Below are 20,728 nucleotides of genomic sequence, written 5' to 3' on the forward strand. Positions count from 1 at the left end.
ATCTCAATGTCTTATATATTTTCTTATCTCTTTTGAGTGTTTTTTAGTTTTTTAATGTTTTATTCATTATTTTTATGTGTATGAGTAAGTATAAGTATAAGTAAGTGCACTTGTGGCATGCAATGCCTGCCGAGGTCAGAAGACAGTGTCAGATTCCATGGAACTGGAGTTATGAATGGTTGTTAGCCACCATGTGGGTGCTGGGAATCAACCCAGGTCCTCTGCAAGAACGGACAGTGCTCTTAACCACTGAGCCAGCTCTCCAGCCCTGTTGCTTGGTTGGTTGGTTGGTTGGTTGGTTGGTTGGTTGGTTCATTCGTTTGTTCATTCATTCGTTCGTTCGTTGGTTTTTGAGGCAGGGTCTCACTCTAGCCCAGGTTGACCTAGAATTTACTCTTCAGCCTCAAACTCATGGTAATCTTCCTACCTCCTCCATCTCCTACAAGCACTAGGATTATAGGCATGAGCCATGTCTGCCATTTTCTTGCCTTTTGATTCTCCAGCTGATTGTAAACTCACTGAGTTCAGGTCACTCATCTGAACTGCTTATTGTTGGGTTTCAGCACTCATTATAAGAAGTACTTAATAAATATCTTTGAATTAATGATGATAACTATAGCGTACATAACATTGACACTGACTGCATAGCGAATCTCGAAGGTAGGTATATTTTTCCCCTCATTTCATAAATGAGGTTATGTAACTTGACCTCAACAAATCTACTAAATGGAAAAGTGAGAATTTGAGCCCATGGGAACTACTAACTCCTTGAAGACTGTGACTCTTCTGTTTTATTCATTTTATTAAATCCTTACTGCCTAACTAGTACTCAGTAAATGTTGAGGAATGGAGGTTGTTAACTAAGTACATCATTTTCCTTTTTAGAGAAACTATACTTTATTTTCAATGATTATTTTATTCATGTGAGGTATACACTTTATAATCCGGAAAGCTTGACATGTACTACGTGTGTATAGAGACATTACTGTAGATTTTCTAACACATTGAAGACTTTGGTATTCTGTTAGCATAAATCAGTTCTTCAAATCAAAGATAATAGCTTCATTAAGATAAAATACCTGTGGGCTCAGTGGTTAAGAGCACTTAACAATTCTTGCAGAGTTGCCCCCTCTCTCATTTGGTACCCAGCACCCACAAGGCATCTAACAACCATTTGTAATTTCAGTTCTAGGAGATCCAACACCTTCTTCTGGCCTCTGCAGACATTTCACACACATGGTATACAGACATGCATGCAGGGAAACCACTCACACACATAAAATAAAAGTAAAATAAATAAATTTTTAAATACCTGGAAAAATAATGCAATGTATGAAAATCTAATAAATAATTTCTAGTATCAAAAGATGACCAATTATTTGTTTATTGCTTAAGAATCTCTCACAAATATTTTCTTAGGCTACATATATCTATAGATATCCTAATATCTTTAAAATATGAATTTATTGAATTTCCTATGGCAAATTTAGAAATACTTAATGACATCTATACTTTTAAATTTTTTCTTTTCGCAGATATGGGGTATGGACAATTAAAGCTAAATATAAAGAAGATTTTTCAACAACTGGGATCACATACTTTGAAATTAAAGAATATGGTAATCACTGATGATTACAAGTTTTGTAGCAATTCTTTTCAATAATGTACCCAATGCAAAATCACTCATAGATGGAGATGAGGCAGCCAGCTGGGATGTTTGAGAGTACTGGTGGGGGATGGGGGTGAAGGTAGTTGTAGTTGTTTGAGTAAGGAGGATGTAGTTCCAGCTTGTTCTGTTAACCTTGAAGAAGCCAACCAGCCCCTCTGGATTCCTGCTGTTCATGATGGAGCTGAAAGAGATGTTCACCTGTTAAGGTCCTTTCTAGAATTACAGTTTTAGGGTAAGCAAATAAGAAGTAAGGTAAATAGAAACCAGTAAGACAAATATATAATTCATTCAAGTCTTTTTAATAGTCTATTTATTATTTTTACGTGTATGAGTATATTACCTGCATGTGTGTAAGTGTACCCATGTTGTACAATGCCCATGGATGTCAGAAGAGGGCATCGGATCCCCTGGAGCTAGAGTTATAGAAGTTGTTAATCACCTGGGAATCGAACCCAGATCCTACAGGAGCAGCTAGTGCTCTTAACCGCTGAGCCATCTCTCCAGCCTCTCAAGTCTTACAATGTGAAAGAACAAAAAGAAGTGGGCTTCTTTACCCCTCATCCAGAGGCACTTTGGCTACTCTAATTCAGTGACAATAGAGCCTCTCCATTTCTCTTTTCAGTCTTGCCACGTTTCTCCGTTTCAATAGAACCAGAAAGCAATTTCATTGGTTACAAGAATTTTAAGAATTTTGAAATCACTATAAAAGCAAGGTAAGAACATTACTTTTTTTTTCAGATCAGCCACCTAAATTGAGTGCCAATTCTGGTTGGTAATAACTGTCCAAACTGCAGTCTGTGATTTCCTGACTGAGGAAACATCATGCTAATAGTCTATTTGCCCATCTTGACTTTAGCTTTGCTGATTATTCACTGAAAAAAAAAAAACCCTAAAGCTTGAAGCTCGTTGTGTCCATTTAGACACTAGCATGACTCGGGATATTAGGCCTGAAATACAAAGTCTTCGCTTTTTATTCTGTTTTTTTGGTATAGTATTTTATTAATTCTTTGAGAATGTTATACATGCATACAATGTCTTTTGATCACATCCACTCCACACTTCTCTCATTGTTCTGGTCAAATACCTGAAAAAGCCCCTTATGGGAGGAAGGATTTATTTTGGTTCATTGTTAGAGAAGGTAATGTCCATCAAGGCAAGAGGGCATCATGGAATTCATGGAGATGGGATCATGGGCTGGGGACTCCTAACATCTTGGCAATCCAGGAAGCAGAAAGAGGACAGGAAGCAGAGCAGGGTATAAACCTCCAGCACAGCCCCAGGATCTCTTCCTCCAGCTGGCCCCCATCTCTTAAAGGCTTTATGATCTCCCAAAACCATATCACTAGCTGGAGACCAGGTGTTAAAGCAATGAACCTAGGGGTGCATTTGACATCCAAACCAAACTAGCCTATCTCATCAGCAATCTTCAGACACAGAAAGAAGGAAGCCTACAGGTCCTCTGGAGGTCTGGTGTTAGTGCTTGTCATTGCTTCCACCATGTTCTTTCATCCAAAGCTAATTTCAAGGCCAGCTCGGAGAAAGGAGACTTACCCCATTCCTTTTTTGTGCAAGGCCTTGCAAAGGTTGTGGATATAGGAAGAAGTAGAGAAGGGGGTTTAGTTTTACAAGCCACCTATCACAAAAGCTTAGGTCACTTAAGATGACAATGTAATATAGTTACATTGTAATATAGTTAATGACATACATATATTATATATATGACTTACACGTTCTAGATGCTTTTCTGGGAACTCTGCATATATATTACTGTATCTAAAAATTACAACAACTCTATGAGGTAGATACTATACCTATCTTCATATTACAACTCAGGGAAAATGAATCATATAATTGTCAAATAATTTTCTTAAGAGCATACAGCTAGTAAATTGCTCAACCTCTCCGGCTTCAGAGGCCATAGTTTCAAATACTACCCTACACTTCCTCTTCTATAAACATCTGATCTGAAAATATCAGTATCTGTCAGTTACTTTTCCTGTTACTGTGACAAAATATTTGGCTCAGTTTAAGAAGAGATGCTTCTCCTCATGACAGGAAGGCACAGCAGCAGGCACACGTGGTCACCTTGCATCCACAGTCAGGAAGCAGAGAAATGAATGCAGTGCTAGCTTAAGGCTCACTTGAGAGAAAATGATAGAATACTTCTTGCAATAGTAACAATTTAACTGTTCAAACCATTCATGAAGAGGTCTTGCTACTGTAGGATTTGCTATGCACTAAGTTTAATTTATTCTTGCTATAATTCTAAATGAGAAAGTAAATACATAGTTCAAAAGAATTTATCTGATATAGCACTGAGATGTGGCACAATCCTTTTAAAGACATGAAAGAAAATAGAGAGTGGCTCCCCGCTGAGAGGAAAGGGCCCTGTTGCTGAGCCTTTGATCGCCCCAAGATCAACTCATTCATTGCATATCTACTAATAAAAATCTTCCCTCTTATCTCTCTTATTATGGCTTTCTAAGGGTGAAATACAGTAGCAAATGGAATTGTATGATGTGCACCATGTAGTTTCAAATTGCTACATTTTATCTGAATCATATTGTTACAGCCATGTTAGCAAAAATAATTTAAAATATTATTTGGACAGATATTTTTACAATAAAGTAGTCGCCGATGCTGAAGTTTTCATCTTTTTTGGGATAAGAGAAGACATAAAAGATGATCATAAACAAATGATGCAGAAAGCGATGCGAAGCACAGTGGTAAGATGTTTTCTCAGACCTTGAGATGACTAAGGATGAACAGTTACCTGCAAGCCCTCTAGTCCAGTCCCACATTTTATACAGGTGTGTCAGGGTAGGCTTACAACTCTCCACTGGCTTCTATTGCCCTTCAAATAAATTCCCCTTTCTGATGCCCAGAGCAAGCTGGCTAAGGAGAGTAGCCATATTGGTGAACTCTGGGTTTGATTAAGAGAACTTGACTAATTAAATACAGTGGAAGAGTGATCTAGGATTATTCCCAGCATCAACAACCTGGGATCATCACGTGCATGTGAGCACCCATACATACACATGAAAATGGAAACAGAAAATAATAAATCAATCAATGCCCCTCTCTCTGGCACCAGCCTCCCTTGCTGGCTAATCTCATGCCACCTCCTCCCTTCCTCAGCTTAGCACCGTCTCCCTTCCTTCCTCATCTTTGCTCTTTCCCTCTCTCTTCCTGTCTCCTCTGTGCCAAATTCCTTCTCATTATTTTTTTTTATGTGTACAAGTGCATTGCCTGCATGTGTGTAAGTGCATCCATGTCACGCAATGCCCGCAGAGGTCATAAGAGGGCATTGGATCCCCTAAAACTGGAGTTATGGACAGTTGTTAGCTGCCATGTGGGTGCTGGGAAGCATGTGGGTATTGGGTCCTCAGCAAGAGCAGCTGTGGACTTGACTGCTGACCCATCTTTCCTTCTCATTCTTCAAGTTTCAAAACTGACACCTTTTCTCTGGCGGTATCACTGGCTCCTGAGCCCCTGGACTCTCTCAATGTTAGCTGCCCCTGCTGTGTAGACTCCAGACCTTAAGCCTCTCTTATAAAGAATGCTTCATACTTTTTGGCAGTGTGACTTTTAGCAGGGGGGGTGGGGAGGTATTTAACCCAAGGGGACATTTAACAATGTCCAGAGTTATTTGGAAGGATGGTGCTACTGCCATTTAGCAGACAGAGGCAAGGATGCTGCTAAAATCCTTCAATGCACAGAGTTCCCCTTCACACACAATTATACTGTCCAAAATGTCAGTAATGCTGTGAATCCCTTCATAAAATAGCTTAATTAGTTTTCATTTACTATGTTAAAATCTTTGCATATCTAAATATTCCCATTATATGCCCCACGACAGTATATTTCCTACAGAGTAGGCACTTTATAGATATCAGTGAAGGTTACTAGAACTACCTACCAATGGCCCCACAGCCAAGGAAAAGTTATTCACCCTCTTCCAGCATCTAGCAGCTACCAATACCTCCTCAACTAGGGATGGAGCCTCATAAGTCCCTCCCCCATTGTGACAGAACTTTGACTGGATTGATCTTGTGTGGGACTGTGCAGGTAACCACAACCACTGTGAGTTCATGAGTGCAACAGCCATGTTAAGTCCAGAAGACAGCATTTCTCAGCATTCCTTCCCATCCTCCAGCTCTTACATTCTTTCCACCCCCTCTTCCACGGTGTTCACAGGTCCTTGAGGTGAAGGAAGTTGATATAAATGTCCCATTTATAGCTGAGTACTCACAATCACTTATGCTCAGCATTTGGACCAGTTATGAGTCAAAAAGATCCTCTGACCAAGGCTGAGAGCAACATATATCTATGAGTATAAATATAACCACTTAGGAGGCAGTTTGACAAGATGACCATTTAGCAAAACAGCTACAGAAGGTTCCACAACAGGGCCTCTTCACCCCCAGCCATAAGTTTTTGACCAGAATTTCAGTACCAGTCATGAATTCCCTCCTGTAGAGCAGGCCTCAATCCAATCAAAAAGTGGTAGGCTACACCCATAACAGTCATGCCACTGTTGCACCCATGACACAATTGCAACCACCTGGCAAGTTGGTATTGTGGCATGCAGGGCCCAGCACTGGGTAAGATCATTGATACCTTTCCCCCCCCAGCAGCCTGCAGAGCTAGCCAGCAGGAAGACATTTTCCCAATCACTTTGAGATTGGTTTCTCTGTCCTGCAACCAAAGCGTGAGGTGTCTTCAACAATAGGGTCTTACCAACTCATTATAGTGGGCAACCACATCCTCTGGGAGCAGCAACATCCACCCATGCAGAGACCTCTGTTCAAACTCTTTTTGTTTGTTTGTTTCCCCGTTGTCCCAGCAGGACTGGAATTTACTATGGAGACGAGGCTGACCTCCTGAGTGCTAGGATTAAGGATGTGCCACCATGCCCAGCTCAAACTCCCTTTAAAAAAATATTTTTTAATTTATGTATGCGTCTGTGTATACGCCATGTGTGTATGGGGGGTACCCTCAGAGGCCAGAAAGGGGTATCAGATCCCCTGGACTAGGAGTGACAGGCAGGGTGCTGGAAATCAAACTGCAATCCTCTGGAAGAGCAGCGTGTGCTGTTAACCACTGAGCCCTCTCTCTCCAGCCCCCAAACTCCTTTTTAGATTATATTTTTAAATATTTTTTGTTTATGCACATGACTGTATTGCTTGCATGTGTGTAAGACCATCCAAGTCACGCAATGCCAGCAGGGGTCAGAAGAAGGCTTTGGATTCCCTTGGAACTAGAGTTACAGATGATCGTTAGCCACCATTTGGGTACTGGGAATTGAACCCAGTTCCTCTGGAAGAGCAGCTACTGCCCTTAACCCCTAAGCCATCTCTCCAGCCCTTAGATTATATTTTTTAATTTACAAACTGATAGGTTTTCATAAGGCATCTTTATACATCCTTAGTTTTGATTAACCCAAAACTAACTCCTACCCCACCTTTCTCCACATCTCCCTGCTCCCATTCCCACTTAAACCTTTAATTCCCAGAATTCCCTGCCTGTTCTTTCATATATTATGTCTACTGTCTCCTCATGTTTTTTATTTGGGTTACAAGATTGTAGGTTTCCATATCCCTTTTTCATACACCCTTCATTTGAACCCTTCTGCCATCCCATGTCTCCAATCCCCACCCAACCCCCGCTTGAACCTTTCTACTCCCAATATTCCCCCCTCTTACTCTCTTTTTACCTGTAGTCTCTTCCCCCTTCTTAACGCATATCCCTCCGTGGCTCTTTTCTGGCTACCTGTCTTCCACAATTCCCCAGTTCAAACACACAAAACAAAGAACTGAAGCTTGGATCCACATAGGATGGAGAACATTCAGGGACAAATGCCACATATTCTCTCTCTCATATACTGTGTACACTGTGTTATCAGCTGCTACCAAAAAGACCGTGTCAAGGCCAGAACCCTTCCACATCTGCAATTCTGCATAAACTCATTAGAAAACAGCATTCTGGACTTCCCTGTGGGCTTAGTCACCCACTTTACTTGTGATGGTAATCACCGCTCCTACAGTTTCCCTCGCTTTAGAGGCAAGTAAAAGTAGATTTTGAAAGTTTTCCTTTTATGTTCTTCTGTACATTAACTCTTCCTTTTACTCCTTTTAAAAAGTTGATCAATGGGATTGCTCAGGTCACGTTTGATTCTGAGGCTGCAGTTAAAGAACTCTCCTATGACAGTCTAGAAGATTTAAACAACAAATACCTTTATATTGCTGTCATGGTCATGGAGTCTACAGGTAAGTGTGTGTATGTGTGTATGGTGTGTGTGTGTGTGTGTGTATATATATAAAACATTCTTTTGAAAAATATTCAAATAGCACATCAAGAGTATAAGTGGCTAGGTATAATGGTGCACACCTTTAAAATCTAGCACTCGGGAGGCAGAGGCAGGAAGATTTCTGTGAGTTCAAGGCCAGCTTGGTCTACATAGTGAACCCCAGGCCAGTTAGAGCTATATAGTGAGAGTCTGTCTCAAAATAAAAAATAGTGTGATTTCTACAGTTTCTTCATCATTTTTTCACAGCTAAATTTGCCTTTTATGCCATTAAATGCAGGGATTTGGGTAGCACTGTGCTACTCAGAAATCACTGGGCATGTCACTGGCTCCTTGCTATCTGAACTGCAAAAGTGAGTTGACATGTCCCAGTGGCTCTGCAGGTTATTTCACTCGAGCATCTGATGCCCCAGTGTTCTCGCCTGCTTAGAATCAAAATCAAAATGCGATTGTGTGTGTAAAAACATTTGCTAAGCTATATTGCAAATAAAAGTTACGGTTGTTACCATCATTCTGGTCTCCTGGTATTACCTGTGAAATGATTGACCAAACTAAATGCTTCCTAAGACTCAGTTTAGATGTAAAAGTCAGGAATTCTAGCTAAAATTAAAGGTAATGCTTTAAAGTGACTAGCAATATAGATGTCATAGGGTTATGATAAGGATCAAATAGTATATGCAAAGTACCCAAAGAGTGCTCATCCCTCGTTGGATGCCATCAGAGTGTTAGCCTCCCGGGCTTCCTCTCTTCTTCCTCTTTCTCTTTCCTCCTTCACAAGGGTTTAGCTACTATGCCCTTAGCATGCTTAATTGACATCTTGTTGACTGCTCTAAAGCCCCTTCCAATGGTAATTTTGTTTGGTTTCAAGACAGATGCTTACTGTGTAGCCCAGGCTAGCCTCAGACTTAACAACAAACCTCTCAACCTCAGCCTCTTAAATGCTAAGATTAAAAGCATGTGTCACCACACGCTCAGCACACTTGGTTCCAGTGCTGTTTGTGTGAAACCAGGTCTCCCTGTAGCCCCAGCTAGCCTGAAACTCGCTATATAAACCAGGCTGGCCTCAATCTCAGATAGATCTACCTGCCTCTGCCTCCCAAGTGCTGGGATTAAAGGCATGTGCCACCATGCCGGGCTGGCTCCAATTGTAATGAATAGTTATTAATTACTATTCCAAGTTGAGTCCTCTCACTTCTAATATATCTTTAGGACTGATGTTATTTCCTATTTTCAGGCTCCTATCAAACCCCCAACTAACCTTGAATAAGTACTTTGTTTGTTGCTATGCTGGAGATAGAACCCACGGCCTTGGGTGGGTCCCAAGACTGGTTAAGCAAGCAATTTAAAATTAAAATATGAACCACCAGGTCATTCCTAAGGCACCATTCACCCCTAGACATGTCACCTTTGATAGTAACAGAATGAAGAGTCATTATCCAGTTTCTGAATGATGTGCCAGAGGCCCAATAGCCATTGGAGAGTAGTGACAGCATTATACTCTTTAGCCTAGCTATTCTTTTCAACATTGCAACGTTTCTTTCTTTTGTTTTGTTGCTCAATTTATTTCAAATAAACTCAACCTAAACAATACAGATGAGCTATTCAAGTAGTGTTTATAAATATAAATTTGAGTGATGTGAACTCAGCGCTAAGGCTTACAAATTAGCATCAGGTGTGTAAGACAGCAAACAAAGAATTCTGTTAGTAGAAAGAATTCCGCGTGTTGCTTCAAGCAAAGAGTATAGTGCTATTGACCTTCAAATGGAGGCAAGCTTCTCAATAACTGCAGAGTAACCAACAACAGTGTTAGAAAAATGATCAGCCTTGGGCTAGAGAGATGGCTCAGCAGTTAAGAGTACTGGCTGCTCTTGCAGAGGACCCAGGTTCAATTCCCAGTACCCACATGGTGGCTAACAACTGTTCCTAACTCCAGTTCCAGGGGATCCAACACTGTCTTCTGACCTCCTTGAGCAAAGCACAACATGGGTACACTTGCACACATGCGGGCAATACACACACACAAACATAAAATAAAGTAATAAATAAAATATTTTTTAAAAGATGATCTGTCTTGAAGGAAAAGTGGGGTTTGGAGGCAGGAAGAGTAGGTGGAACAAAATGGATCTCCCTGCATAGAGAGGCCAGCCTGAGGGGGTAGACAATGAAGCTTTGCCTTTGAGGGCAGCAGATGATCTAGTGTAACTGCAGAATACAACATGTCATGAGGTCGGGGAGGATTCAGGATGGAAGACTGGAAAGAGGGTTGAAGAGAGAGGAGATTTTTGTATGATCCTTAATGTTATTTAATTTTTAATTGCAGGGTAAGGCTCTTATACTCTTTCAAGTAGGCCTTCACGTTCTTTCTGCATCAAACTGTCTGACTCTCCATTTCTCCCCAGATCCCTGCACTCTAACTGGAACACCTGTTGAGGCTTAGCCTCTGGCTTCCCTGTTTCCTCTCTCCTAATTCCTTTTCTGAATTGAAACTCAAGCCACTGCTGAAAGGTGGTACCCTCCTTCAGACCCTCAGGCTAGTGCTCCATCCCGATTTCCACAAGGGTGCCTTTCTACTATAGATTATGGAAACTCCTGATTCTTGTCTGCACTCCCCCACTGCTGAACTAAGAACCCTATCCCATTTACTGTTGGCTAATAAACAAAGGCAAGAATGGTTGAGGAAATGAGTAAGACTATGGTACACAAATCAAATAGAAAGCCTACAGATTGCCACCTTTCTGAAAATGTTACCATGATGCTTGAAATGTTACCATGATGCTTGAAATGTTACCATGATGTTTACCTTTTCTCAGGTGGATTTTCTGTAGAGGCAGAAATACCCGGCATCAAATATGTCCTCTCTCCCTACACTCTGAATTTGGTTGCTACTCCTCTTTTCTTAAAGCCTGGGATTCCATATTCCATCAAGGTAGGTAGAGCCAAAGGAATACTGAATAAAGTGCACAGAGCGTGGGAAGGAAAGCCTTTTCAGAACTGTTATGATTTAAACGATGCAATGATCACTGCTGGGTAGGGGAGAGTAGATCTTTTTTAAGAACGTGTCTCTAGGTATACTAAGTAGACTCCAGTGGATGAACTTGCACTGAAGGTCATCTAGGTACAAAAGCTTGACCAGATAGGATTTAACATATATGACAGAATCATGAAATCCAGTGGGGGTTCCATAGGGAGCATGGATGGGGGAGCTAACTTTGATTAAGATCTATTATATGAAATGCACAAAAACTCAATAAAAATGTTTTTAAAAAGACACAATGAGCTTACCTTCAAGTTCTGCGAGGTAATCAAGGACTGTGGCAACAGCCTGTGTAATTTTAGGAGTCTCTAGGACTGTCCTGACCAACAACTCAAAGGGAGATTTCTCCTGTCTGGCACTGTTCCTTGTTATGTAGCCTTCATCTATATACACGCACTCACATATAGATGGTATATGTGTATTTTTCAGTAGACTTCTGAACTAATATATTTCCCTCCTGTTTTTCATACCAGCTAAGCATTACCTCTCCTCTCTCCCTGTCTAACCTCCCCCCTCCTTCCCCAATTGAAACAACCCAATTTTCCCCATTTCCCCCTTGATAATACCTATCTCCTCTGATCCCCCCTCTCTTGACTGCCTTCTTCCCCTCTACTCCCATGGTTCCTTGTGTAACCATCCCTCTTCCCCTCCCAGTTAGATACCCCCATTTTACCCATTTCACCCTTAATAACACCTACTGAAATGGATCTAAACTGTTCTGGCCAACAGGTACAGGTTAAAGATTCGCTTGACCAGTTGGTAGGAGGGGTTCCAGTAACTCTGAATGTACAAACAGTCAATATGAATGAAGAGACATCTGACTTGGAACCAAAAAGGAGCATCACAAATGCCCGTGATGGAGTGGCCTCATTTGTGGTTAATCTCCCATCTGAAGTGACGGCACTGGAGTTTTATGTAAGCTGAATGCTCCTGCTGTATTTCCTAGAACAGTGTGCACTTTTGACTCTATGTTTTGGCTAGAGTGCAGAGCAGATGGGGCTGATTTTGTCCACAAGTCCAAAGAACAATTCCATAGTTTTGCACCCAAAACAAAATGAGTATCAAAGGTGATCTGCTAATTTAGTGAATAGTCTTGGAGGAAAATAAATGTTGATTTATTGTTTGGAAATTCTTTCAAAAGATGATAAAAGAATTCATAAATTTAAGATTAGGCAGAGCAGTGGAGATAGGCACTGGAATATCCCCTTCCTACACATGTGCTTTATATCTTTTAGGTCACTAGAGAGTCAGATGTGAACGCCTCCCTTTTTCCAATACACAAACCACTTTCTTTTAGAGCGCACTTAATCATCTTCTTAACTTTACACTCTCAACTAAAATATGAGTAAGCCAATAACTCAGGTCCCTGGCATCTCCTGAGCCCTTAGTAAGAACACAGGCACTGTGCAAAGAGCTGAGGGGCATGTTAATCAGTAACATGAGCCAGATAGAGTTATCTTTGCTATTTTGTAGTTAGAAAAATGTTTCTAGCTTCTCTTTTGACTAAATAATATATCTGGAACTAATAAGTGGTGGCACTGGGATGCAAACCAATACAGATGAGCTGGAAACCCTTCTATTGGCCCCAAAGCAGATATCGATGTCCTGTTGCCAGCTCTGCCCCACCCCGAGTTTATGAGCACTCCTGTGCCACAACTTCCCAATGAAATGAGCCAGACAGTCACTGTGATGTGATTCCTAACTCCTGCACCCCCAATCCTCAAGAGTTAGTGCTGCCTCCCTATCACTTCTGCCCTCAATTCCTAGCACCTCATGTCCTAGAAAGACAAGTCCCAATTTACCAAGCTACTTCAGGAAGCGTGCCCATAGTTCCTTGGGGCATCTTTCCCTCTGCTTCATCAGACTCTTCCACACGACCCACACTCCCCTCAGTTTTTCCATCATCTTTGTAAAGCCCCTTGACAGCAGCCATACAAACACTGGAGTGATCGAGGTTCTCATTTCCTTTGGCCTTTGGCATTGTGAAATTTAGGAATTTGTAAAGAGAAGGATTTACACGATATGTTTTACAGAAAGCATTACTCACGGTCCACATAGGGTTTTACATTTTTTCCTTTTCAGGTCAAAACCGATGCCCCAGAACTCCCAGAAGAAAATCAGGCCAGCAAAGATTACCGAGCAGTTGCATACTCATCTCTCAGCCAAAGTTACCTCTATATTGGATGGTCTGAAAACTATAAACCCATGCTTGTGGGAGAATATCTGAATATTATTGTTACCCCCAAGAGTCCATATACTGATAAAATAACTCATTATAATTACCTGGTAAGTACAAAGATGAAAGATTCACATCCTACCCCTATTTTTGGTTATTGATAAAGAAAATACAACTTTGCATTCATATTTACAGAGTGTTCTAGTTAACTTCTCTATTGCTATGACAAAATGCTATGACCAATACCAACTTAGGGAAGAAAGGTTTATTTGGCTTATATCTCCCGGGTCACAGTTCCTTACCAAGGGAGCCCAAGATAGGAGCTCAGGGCAAGAACCTGGAGGCAGGAGCTGGCACATAGGCCATGGAGGAACACTCATAGTAGCTTGCTCCCCTGGCCTATGTTCAACCTGCTTTCTTATACAATACAGGACAACCTGCCCAGGGGTGGCACCTCCCACAGTGGGCTGGGCCTCCCACATCACTCAACAATCAAGAAAATACCCCACAGACATGGCCACAGGCCAGTCCAATGGAAGCAATTCCCCAACTGAGACTCCCTCTACCCAGGTGTGTCAAGTTAACACTTAAAGCTCTCCAGTACACAGTTGTTTTCAAGAATAGCACCAAAACAAATAGCAGCTTTTCAAAAGACTCTGGGATGGGGCATGATTTTCAAGATGATTTCAAAGATTAGGAAATTGTGCAACAGAGGAATTATAGGATGAATCGTGGCCATGCAGTTCAGGAAGCGAAGATTTTTATTTGAACTGAAGACCTCTGGTTTTCAATCTAACGATTCTTTTCACCAATGAGAGCTGATCTAACCATGTCACCCCTGTTCTAAAACCAAAGATTACTTACCTATACCTGCTCTAGCACAAATATAAAAGAAAAAAGGAAGGAAGGAGGGAAGGAAGAAAGAAAGAAAGAAAGAAAGAAAGAAAGAAAGAAAGAAAGAAAGAAAGAAAGAAAGAAAGAAAGGAGAAAGGAAAAAAGAAAAAAACAACCCAAATTCTGCTCTTAAAAAATTGAGTTATAAGCCGGATGTGGTGGCACACACCTTTAATCTCAGAACTTGAAAGGCAGAGGCAGGAAGATCTCTGTGAGTTCAAGACCAGCCTGGTCTACATAGTGAATTCCAGGCCAGCTGGGGCTACAGGGAGACCCTGTCTCAAAGAGACCAAAAAAAATTGAGTTATAGCCTGGTGTGGTGGCACACACCTTTAATCCCAGCACTCGGGAGGCAGAGGCAGAGGGGCAGATGGAGCTCCATAAGGTCAAGGCCAGCCTGGTCTACATAGTCAGTTCCAGGCCAGCTGAGACTACAGAGGGAGACCCCATCTCAAAAAGACCAAAAAAATTGAGTTGGAGAGCAGGGGAGATGGTTCAGTGGTTAAAGTACTTGCTGAAGAAGCATGAGGATCCCAGGAGCCCATGTAAACTTGGGGAAGGCATACATGATGGTGCACCTGTAGTTCAAGACTTGGGGATCCCATTGCAGAAGAGGGGGCAGAAAGACTGTAAGAGCCAGGGCTGCTTCATGAACACAGGAAAGTGGAGGCTTCTAGGCCACTGGAAGCTTGCTCATGTGAACTTGTGGCAATGGTGACATTGAGCACAGGACCCATGTTAACTCAATTAAACAAGGGCCCAAAGGAGAGGAGAGAAATATGTGGCGGGCCAGCCCTAGACTGAGAACTATTGAAGACTGATTGCTGCTGGATGAGGAAGAGTATGACTTACATACAATCTCTAGATGGGCTGATCAGACTCCAGTGGACACATTTACACTGAAAGACATTTGGGTACAAATGCCTGAATAAATAGGACTTAACATGTATGGCAGAGTACAAGGTTCAGTGGGGTATGGGGGGAGGCATGGATGCAGGAGAGGGTCTAAATTTGATTAAGAACTGTTGTATGAAATTACAAAAGCTCAATAAAAAATATATCTATAATTTTAAAAAAAACAGCAAAAAACAAAAAAACTTGGGGATCCCCAGAACAAGGTGGCTATCGAGACTAGCCATATCAGTGAGCTCTGGGTTTGATTGAGAGACCCCGCCCCAATGAATAAAGTGGAAGAATCATCAGGATGATTCCCAACATCACACATTTGCCCACACACATGAAAATATGCACAACATACACACAGACACAACACACACACGAGCATGCACACACACACACACACACACACACACACACACACACGAAAATGGAAGAAAAAAAGAATTGAGTCATATCATACCTGTTCCAACTCTACAGCCAGGAACATTCATATTGCACCATTTCTATTAAGCGGGAGGTGCCTCAGTCCAGTGTGTTGGTGAAACCTAGGAAAGAAGGTTCAAAAAATGTCAGGGGCTGCCTAACAATTGCCAAAGAAGTGGAATGATTATTCCAGCGGCCAGACCAAATAAGTGATGGCTTTCTCAACATTTAAAAAAATATTTTATTTATTATTTTTATTTTATGTGTATGAGTATTTGCCTGCATGTATGTGAGTGCACCCGTGTCATGCAACACCGTGGAGGTCAGAAGAGAGCTTCTGATTCAGTGCTCTTAACCACCGAGCCATCTCTCCAGCCCCAGGTTTCTCAACATTTTAAAAGAGAAATTGAAAAACGAATGAGGACTTTAGATGAAGAATCGGGGAAACTGTGTCTGGGCTATTTATGATGTCTGCCATCCTGCACTCATGAACAACATAAAGGCCATTGAAGGTACTATGGTTTCTTATGATTTTGTTTATAAACTTAAGTCTCTAATTCAGAATCTAATCCAAAGCTTTAAAACTTAATCCCCAAATAAGACATCCTATATTTGTTCATCTGTTTTTCTTTTTCATTTCAGAAAACAAAACAAAAGAGGCTTTAGTGACTGAACAGATCTAGTCTCAAATTTAACTCTCTAATTCCCTACTTGTGTGATTTTTAAACTAAAATCAGCTTGATATTTAATTAGTTTCTGAGCCTTAGAATATATTTCAGACAGCATGTAATATTCCTGTCTCCTGAGTGTGTTGTAAGAATTAAAGACATAAAGCAAGCGTAAAGTAGGAACATGCATGCTACTTTTACTTTTCTTCAATGTAATTTCTGCTCCAGCTCAAAATTGCACCCTGGAATATAGGTTGTGTTTTGGTTTTGTTGATTGCTGTTGCTGTTTATTTTCAGATTTTATCCAAGGGCAAAATTATACACTATGGCACAAGGGAGAAGCTTCAATATTCATCCTATCAAAATATAAACATTCCAGTGACACAGAGCATGGTTCCTTCAGCCCGGCTTCTGGTCTATTACATTGTCACTGGAGAACAGACAGCAGAATTAGTGTCTGACTCAATCTGGTTGAATATCGAAGAAAAGTGTGGCAACCAGCTCCAGGTGAGATGCACTTTGTACATCATGGTCGAATTTTCTTGTGACTGAGGAGGCTGTCGGAGCAGTTCTAGCTAAACAGTTTTGCCTCACACAAACTATTGTTTCTTTTTCAAATGACTTTTTAGGTTCGGCTGTCTCCAGATTCAGATGTCTATTCTCCAGGCCAAACTGTATCCCTTAATATGGCGACTGAGGCAGAGTCATGGGTGGCACTAACAGCAGTGGACAGTGCTGTATATGGAGTCCAGGGAAGAGTCCAAAAGCCCATGCGAAGAGTTAAGTACAATTCCACGGTGACTGTGGGTTGGGGTGCCTCAGTGCAGGGCTTTATGAAAGTATGGACACCAGAGCAAGTTGTGGGGAAGTTCTTAGGAAGGTAAGTCAGTGCTCATGGTAGGTCCCACAGCTCAAGTCAACAATCATTTTCTTTCTTTTTCAAAATAAAGGTACAAACACCTTAAACACGTGGAACTATGGGTGTTGTCGCATTCATAGGACAAAAGTGCCATCAGCCAGGAGAGTTTGAGGATTTGGGTCAGGGGTGATGGCAACTGTAGACATAGCCCAAGAGAACTCTGGGTAGGAAAATGGGAAATTACTGAGTTCAAGATGCAGAGCAATTTGAAAATGATTCAAATCCCCCATTCTAGTTCCACTCAGCTATTACTTCTAGACTTCGATTTCTTTCTAGAAGAAGGAAAAAATGAAGAAATTACTAAATTAAAAACATTAAGAGAAGAAAGGTCATTTGAGGTCAAAATTAAAATTCAGGGCTGGAGAGATGGCTCAGCGGTTAAAAGCACTAGCTGCTCTTCCAGAGGACCAGGGTTCAGTTCCCAGCACCCACATGGAAGCTAACAACCATTCATACCTCCAGTTCCAAGAGATCAAATGCCTCTTCTGGCTTCCATGGGCATTACACACACATAGTACACTTATGCAGACAAAACACTCATACACATAAATTTTTTTAAAAATTAAAAAAAGAATAAACTTCCTGTAGCATTTTCCCACTCAGAACCTAAAGTCCTCCCCTAAAAATGTAATAGGTTGTACTTTTTTAAAATTAGTAACTTAAAATTAATGTGTTTGTTAATTCACTCCTTTGTGCCTTCCCACACTGATTTAACCATTTATCTATGATATTTATTATAGCATGTATTCTATATGTAATATGTCCTGAGTTCATTTCTAAGAACCTCTCATCAAAACTATACACTTAGGACTTTGTTCTTGGTTAAATTTTGAATAGGTAGGCTTTAACAAAAACAAAAGGACCAGCTGATGGAATGAAGTTGGGAAACATGGATATATTAATCAGGGTTCTGCAAAGGAACAGAATGAGGGAAGGAGAGATGGCTGCTCTTGCAGAGGACCCAGGTTCTGTTCCCAGTGGGCGCATGGCAGCTAATAACCATCTGCAACTCCAGTTCCAGGGGATCCAATGCCCTCTTCTGGCCTCTGTGGGCATTTCACACACAGGTGCACTTTTTAAAATGTAGGCAAACACTCATACACATAGAATAAAAAAAATTTTTAATTCTTTAAAAGAACTGACAGAATGAATATATATTCTAAAAGAATTTATTAATCAGTTTTACTTCAAGTTGTAACCACTGACTCACCTGAGAGCTCAGAACGTGGTAGTCACTTGGTCCCTGAGGCTGGGTGGTGCCTCAGCAGCTGTCACAGAGAGGCTGAAACCCTGGTAGTTGCTCAGACCACAGGGCTGGGTGCCTCAACACTCCCAACCTGGTGCCAAAAGCCTGGCGGACTCCTGGCAATCTGGTGATCCGTACTCAGTGATGAAAGCCTGGAAACACTAGTTCTGATCTCAGCAAAGGAAGCAGCAGCAGCAGATAAATCCACTCAGTACCAAGTGGGAAGGCCAACCAAGTAAAAGGCAAATAATCCCCCTTCTGCCATGCCCCTTTTTATCTGGGCCACTACCCGAAGGTCCCACCCACATTTAGGGTGGGTCTTCCCATATCAATTAAGACAATTCTTCAGGTGAGGATCCCTACTCAGGTGATTTTAATTTGTGGCAAGTTGCCATTAAAACCAGCCATCACAGTGGCCTTTGGTCATTTGGTGAATGAATGCTCCCTTTATTTCGCAGGTTTGTTATACTCATGAAATGACTGGTAGCTTTAATCCTTTGAAAGAATAGGCTCAACAGTTTGCCTTTCTGAACAGGTGTTTCAAGCTTTAGAGAAGAATGACCTGGGATGTGGGGCAGGTGGTGGCCGTGATAATGCAAATGTATTCCACCTAGCTGGACTCACCTTTCTCACCAATGCAAACGCAGATGAGTCCCAAGACCATGGTAAGATACTGGACATTTTTATTACTGAAATTTACATTGATCATATACCTCTCAGACCTCTTTTTTGTTTCTTTTCCAGAATATTCCTTTTTAATACTTATTTCTGTTTTATGTGTATGTGTGTTTTCCTGCATAAAGGCATCAGATAATCCCTAGAACTGGAGTTACAGACAGTTGCCAGCTACCATGTGGGTGCTAGGAACCAAACTCCAGTCCTTTGTAAGACCGGCAAGTGCTCTTACCTGCTGAATCATGTCTCCAGGCCCCAGAATATTCCCTACCCTGATCTAAGACTGCCATGACTCTAAAATGTTTCATTAGGGGGTGGTGAGATGGCTCAGTCAGGGAAGTGCTTGCTGTACATGAATGGGGACCTGAGTTTAGATTTCCCAGCATCCACATAAAAGCTGGGTATGGTGGTACACAACTGTAACCCTACCCCTGGGGGTGTGGAGACTAACAAATCTCCCAAGCTCACTGGCCAACCAATCTAGCCAGTCAGGAAGTCCAGGTTCAGTAACACCCTGTCTCAGAAAATAGGGTGAACAATAGGCGACATTAGACATTGACCTCTGACTTCCACATGCAAGTCAAGTGCACATATACCAGCACGCACATGCACATACACATACACAAACAAACACACACACACACACACACACACACACACACGTTTAAAGATGTTTCATTGACTTTCAAGATAAAATGCAAAGTCGTTAGTGTGGTGCTCAACACCTCCATGACCTTCCTGGCTCTTTCTAGCTGTATGTCATCCCACTCTTCCCAGCCTTTTGTGTAGTTAACGTTTCTTAACCTTGGCCGGCACTGTGCAATTTTATACCTTTGGGGCTTTACTCGTGGAAACTGCTTTCCCCTTTATAAGCCCAGAGAAGCTGGTTAAGAATTATCTCCTGGGCTGGAGAGATGGCTCAGCAGTTAAGAACACTGACTGTTCTTGCAGAAGACCCAGGTTCAAATCCCAACACTCACATGGCAGCTAACAACTGTCTGTAACTCCAGTTCCAGGGGATCCAACAGCCTCTTCTGTCCTCCTCGGGCATTGCATGACATGGGTGCACTTACCTACATGCAGGCATACACATAAAATAAAAAAGTAATGAATAAAATATTTTTTTAAAACCTGCCTTTCATCTCATCTTTAGCCAGAAGATGATATAAGGAGGGAAACAAAGGCGGTCAGTCATTCTAAAGTTCAGTCTTGCCCTCTGGTCAGGTGGTCACCCTTGTCTCTGAGATTCATGTTACCAGTACGTCTGTGTCTCAAAAACAAATAAACAATCTTCTCTTTGGGGCCTCTTCTCTGTTTAGATTTAATCATGTACTCCTCCATTAATAGGAAGAATATCAAAGGAACAAAATCTATTCATATGAAATGTGACCTTGGACCAGTGCACACTCTCACACCATCTGTGTCTTGTCCCACCTCCTGCACTCAGAGTTCTTCAAGAGCAGAGATCGCATAGCAATGACCTTCCTTCTACAGTTTTTAAAGTGTTCATGCTTGTACCTGATATCATGGTATTCATATTTATATTTATAATAATGTGGCTCAAAGAACAAATAAGAGAATTAGGATTGGTAAGATGGCTCAGAGGATAAAGGTGCTTGCCACAAAGTCCAACAATTTCAGTTCAATCCCTGGGGCCCACATTGTAGGAGAGAACTGATTCCTGCAAGCTGTCCTCGGACCTCCACACACATGCCCTGGCATTCACACGCACACATGTGCGCAAGCACATACACAAATAAAAAAGTAAATAAATAAAATTAAAGAGAAATACCTCAACAAAAACCTGTCTTCTTTTA

The 20,728-nt window shown here is 41.5% G+C and overlaps 1 protein-coding gene across 1 annotated transcript in view; it reads left to right on the top strand.

Moving 5' to 3' along the window:
• LOC103734494 (complement C5-like) overlaps positions 1–20,728 on the top strand; it is a 109,522-nt gene that overhangs the window by 19,351 nt on the left and 69,443 nt on the right. Inside the window, exons 5-15 of the mRNA XM_029563683.1 lie at positions 1,536–1,618; positions 2,292–2,382; positions 4,281–4,395; positions 7,812–7,938; positions 10,787–10,902; positions 11,740–11,925; positions 13,093–13,296; positions 16,369–16,578; positions 16,701–16,850; positions 18,772–18,901; positions 19,047–19,055. Of these exons, the coding sequence (XP_029419543.1) occupies positions 1,536–1,618; positions 2,292–2,382; positions 4,281–4,395; positions 7,812–7,938; positions 10,787–10,902; positions 11,740–11,925; positions 13,093–13,296; positions 16,369–16,578; positions 16,701–16,850; positions 18,772–18,901; positions 19,047–19,055 (1,421 nt within the window). The remainder of the gene's footprint in view (positions 1–1,535; positions 1,619–2,291; positions 2,383–4,280; positions 4,396–7,811; positions 7,939–10,786; positions 10,903–11,739; positions 11,926–13,092; positions 13,297–16,368; positions 16,579–16,700; positions 16,851–18,771; positions 18,902–19,046; positions 19,056–20,728) is intronic.

This window comes from Nannospalax galili, unplaced genomic scaffold, assembly GCF_000622305.1.
Source record: "Nannospalax galili isolate Female #2095 unplaced genomic scaffold, S.galili_v1.0 scaffold34, whole genome shotgun sequence".
In the NCBI taxonomy this organism is placed as follows: Eukaryota; Metazoa; Chordata; class Mammalia; order Rodentia; family Spalacidae; genus Nannospalax; species Nannospalax galili.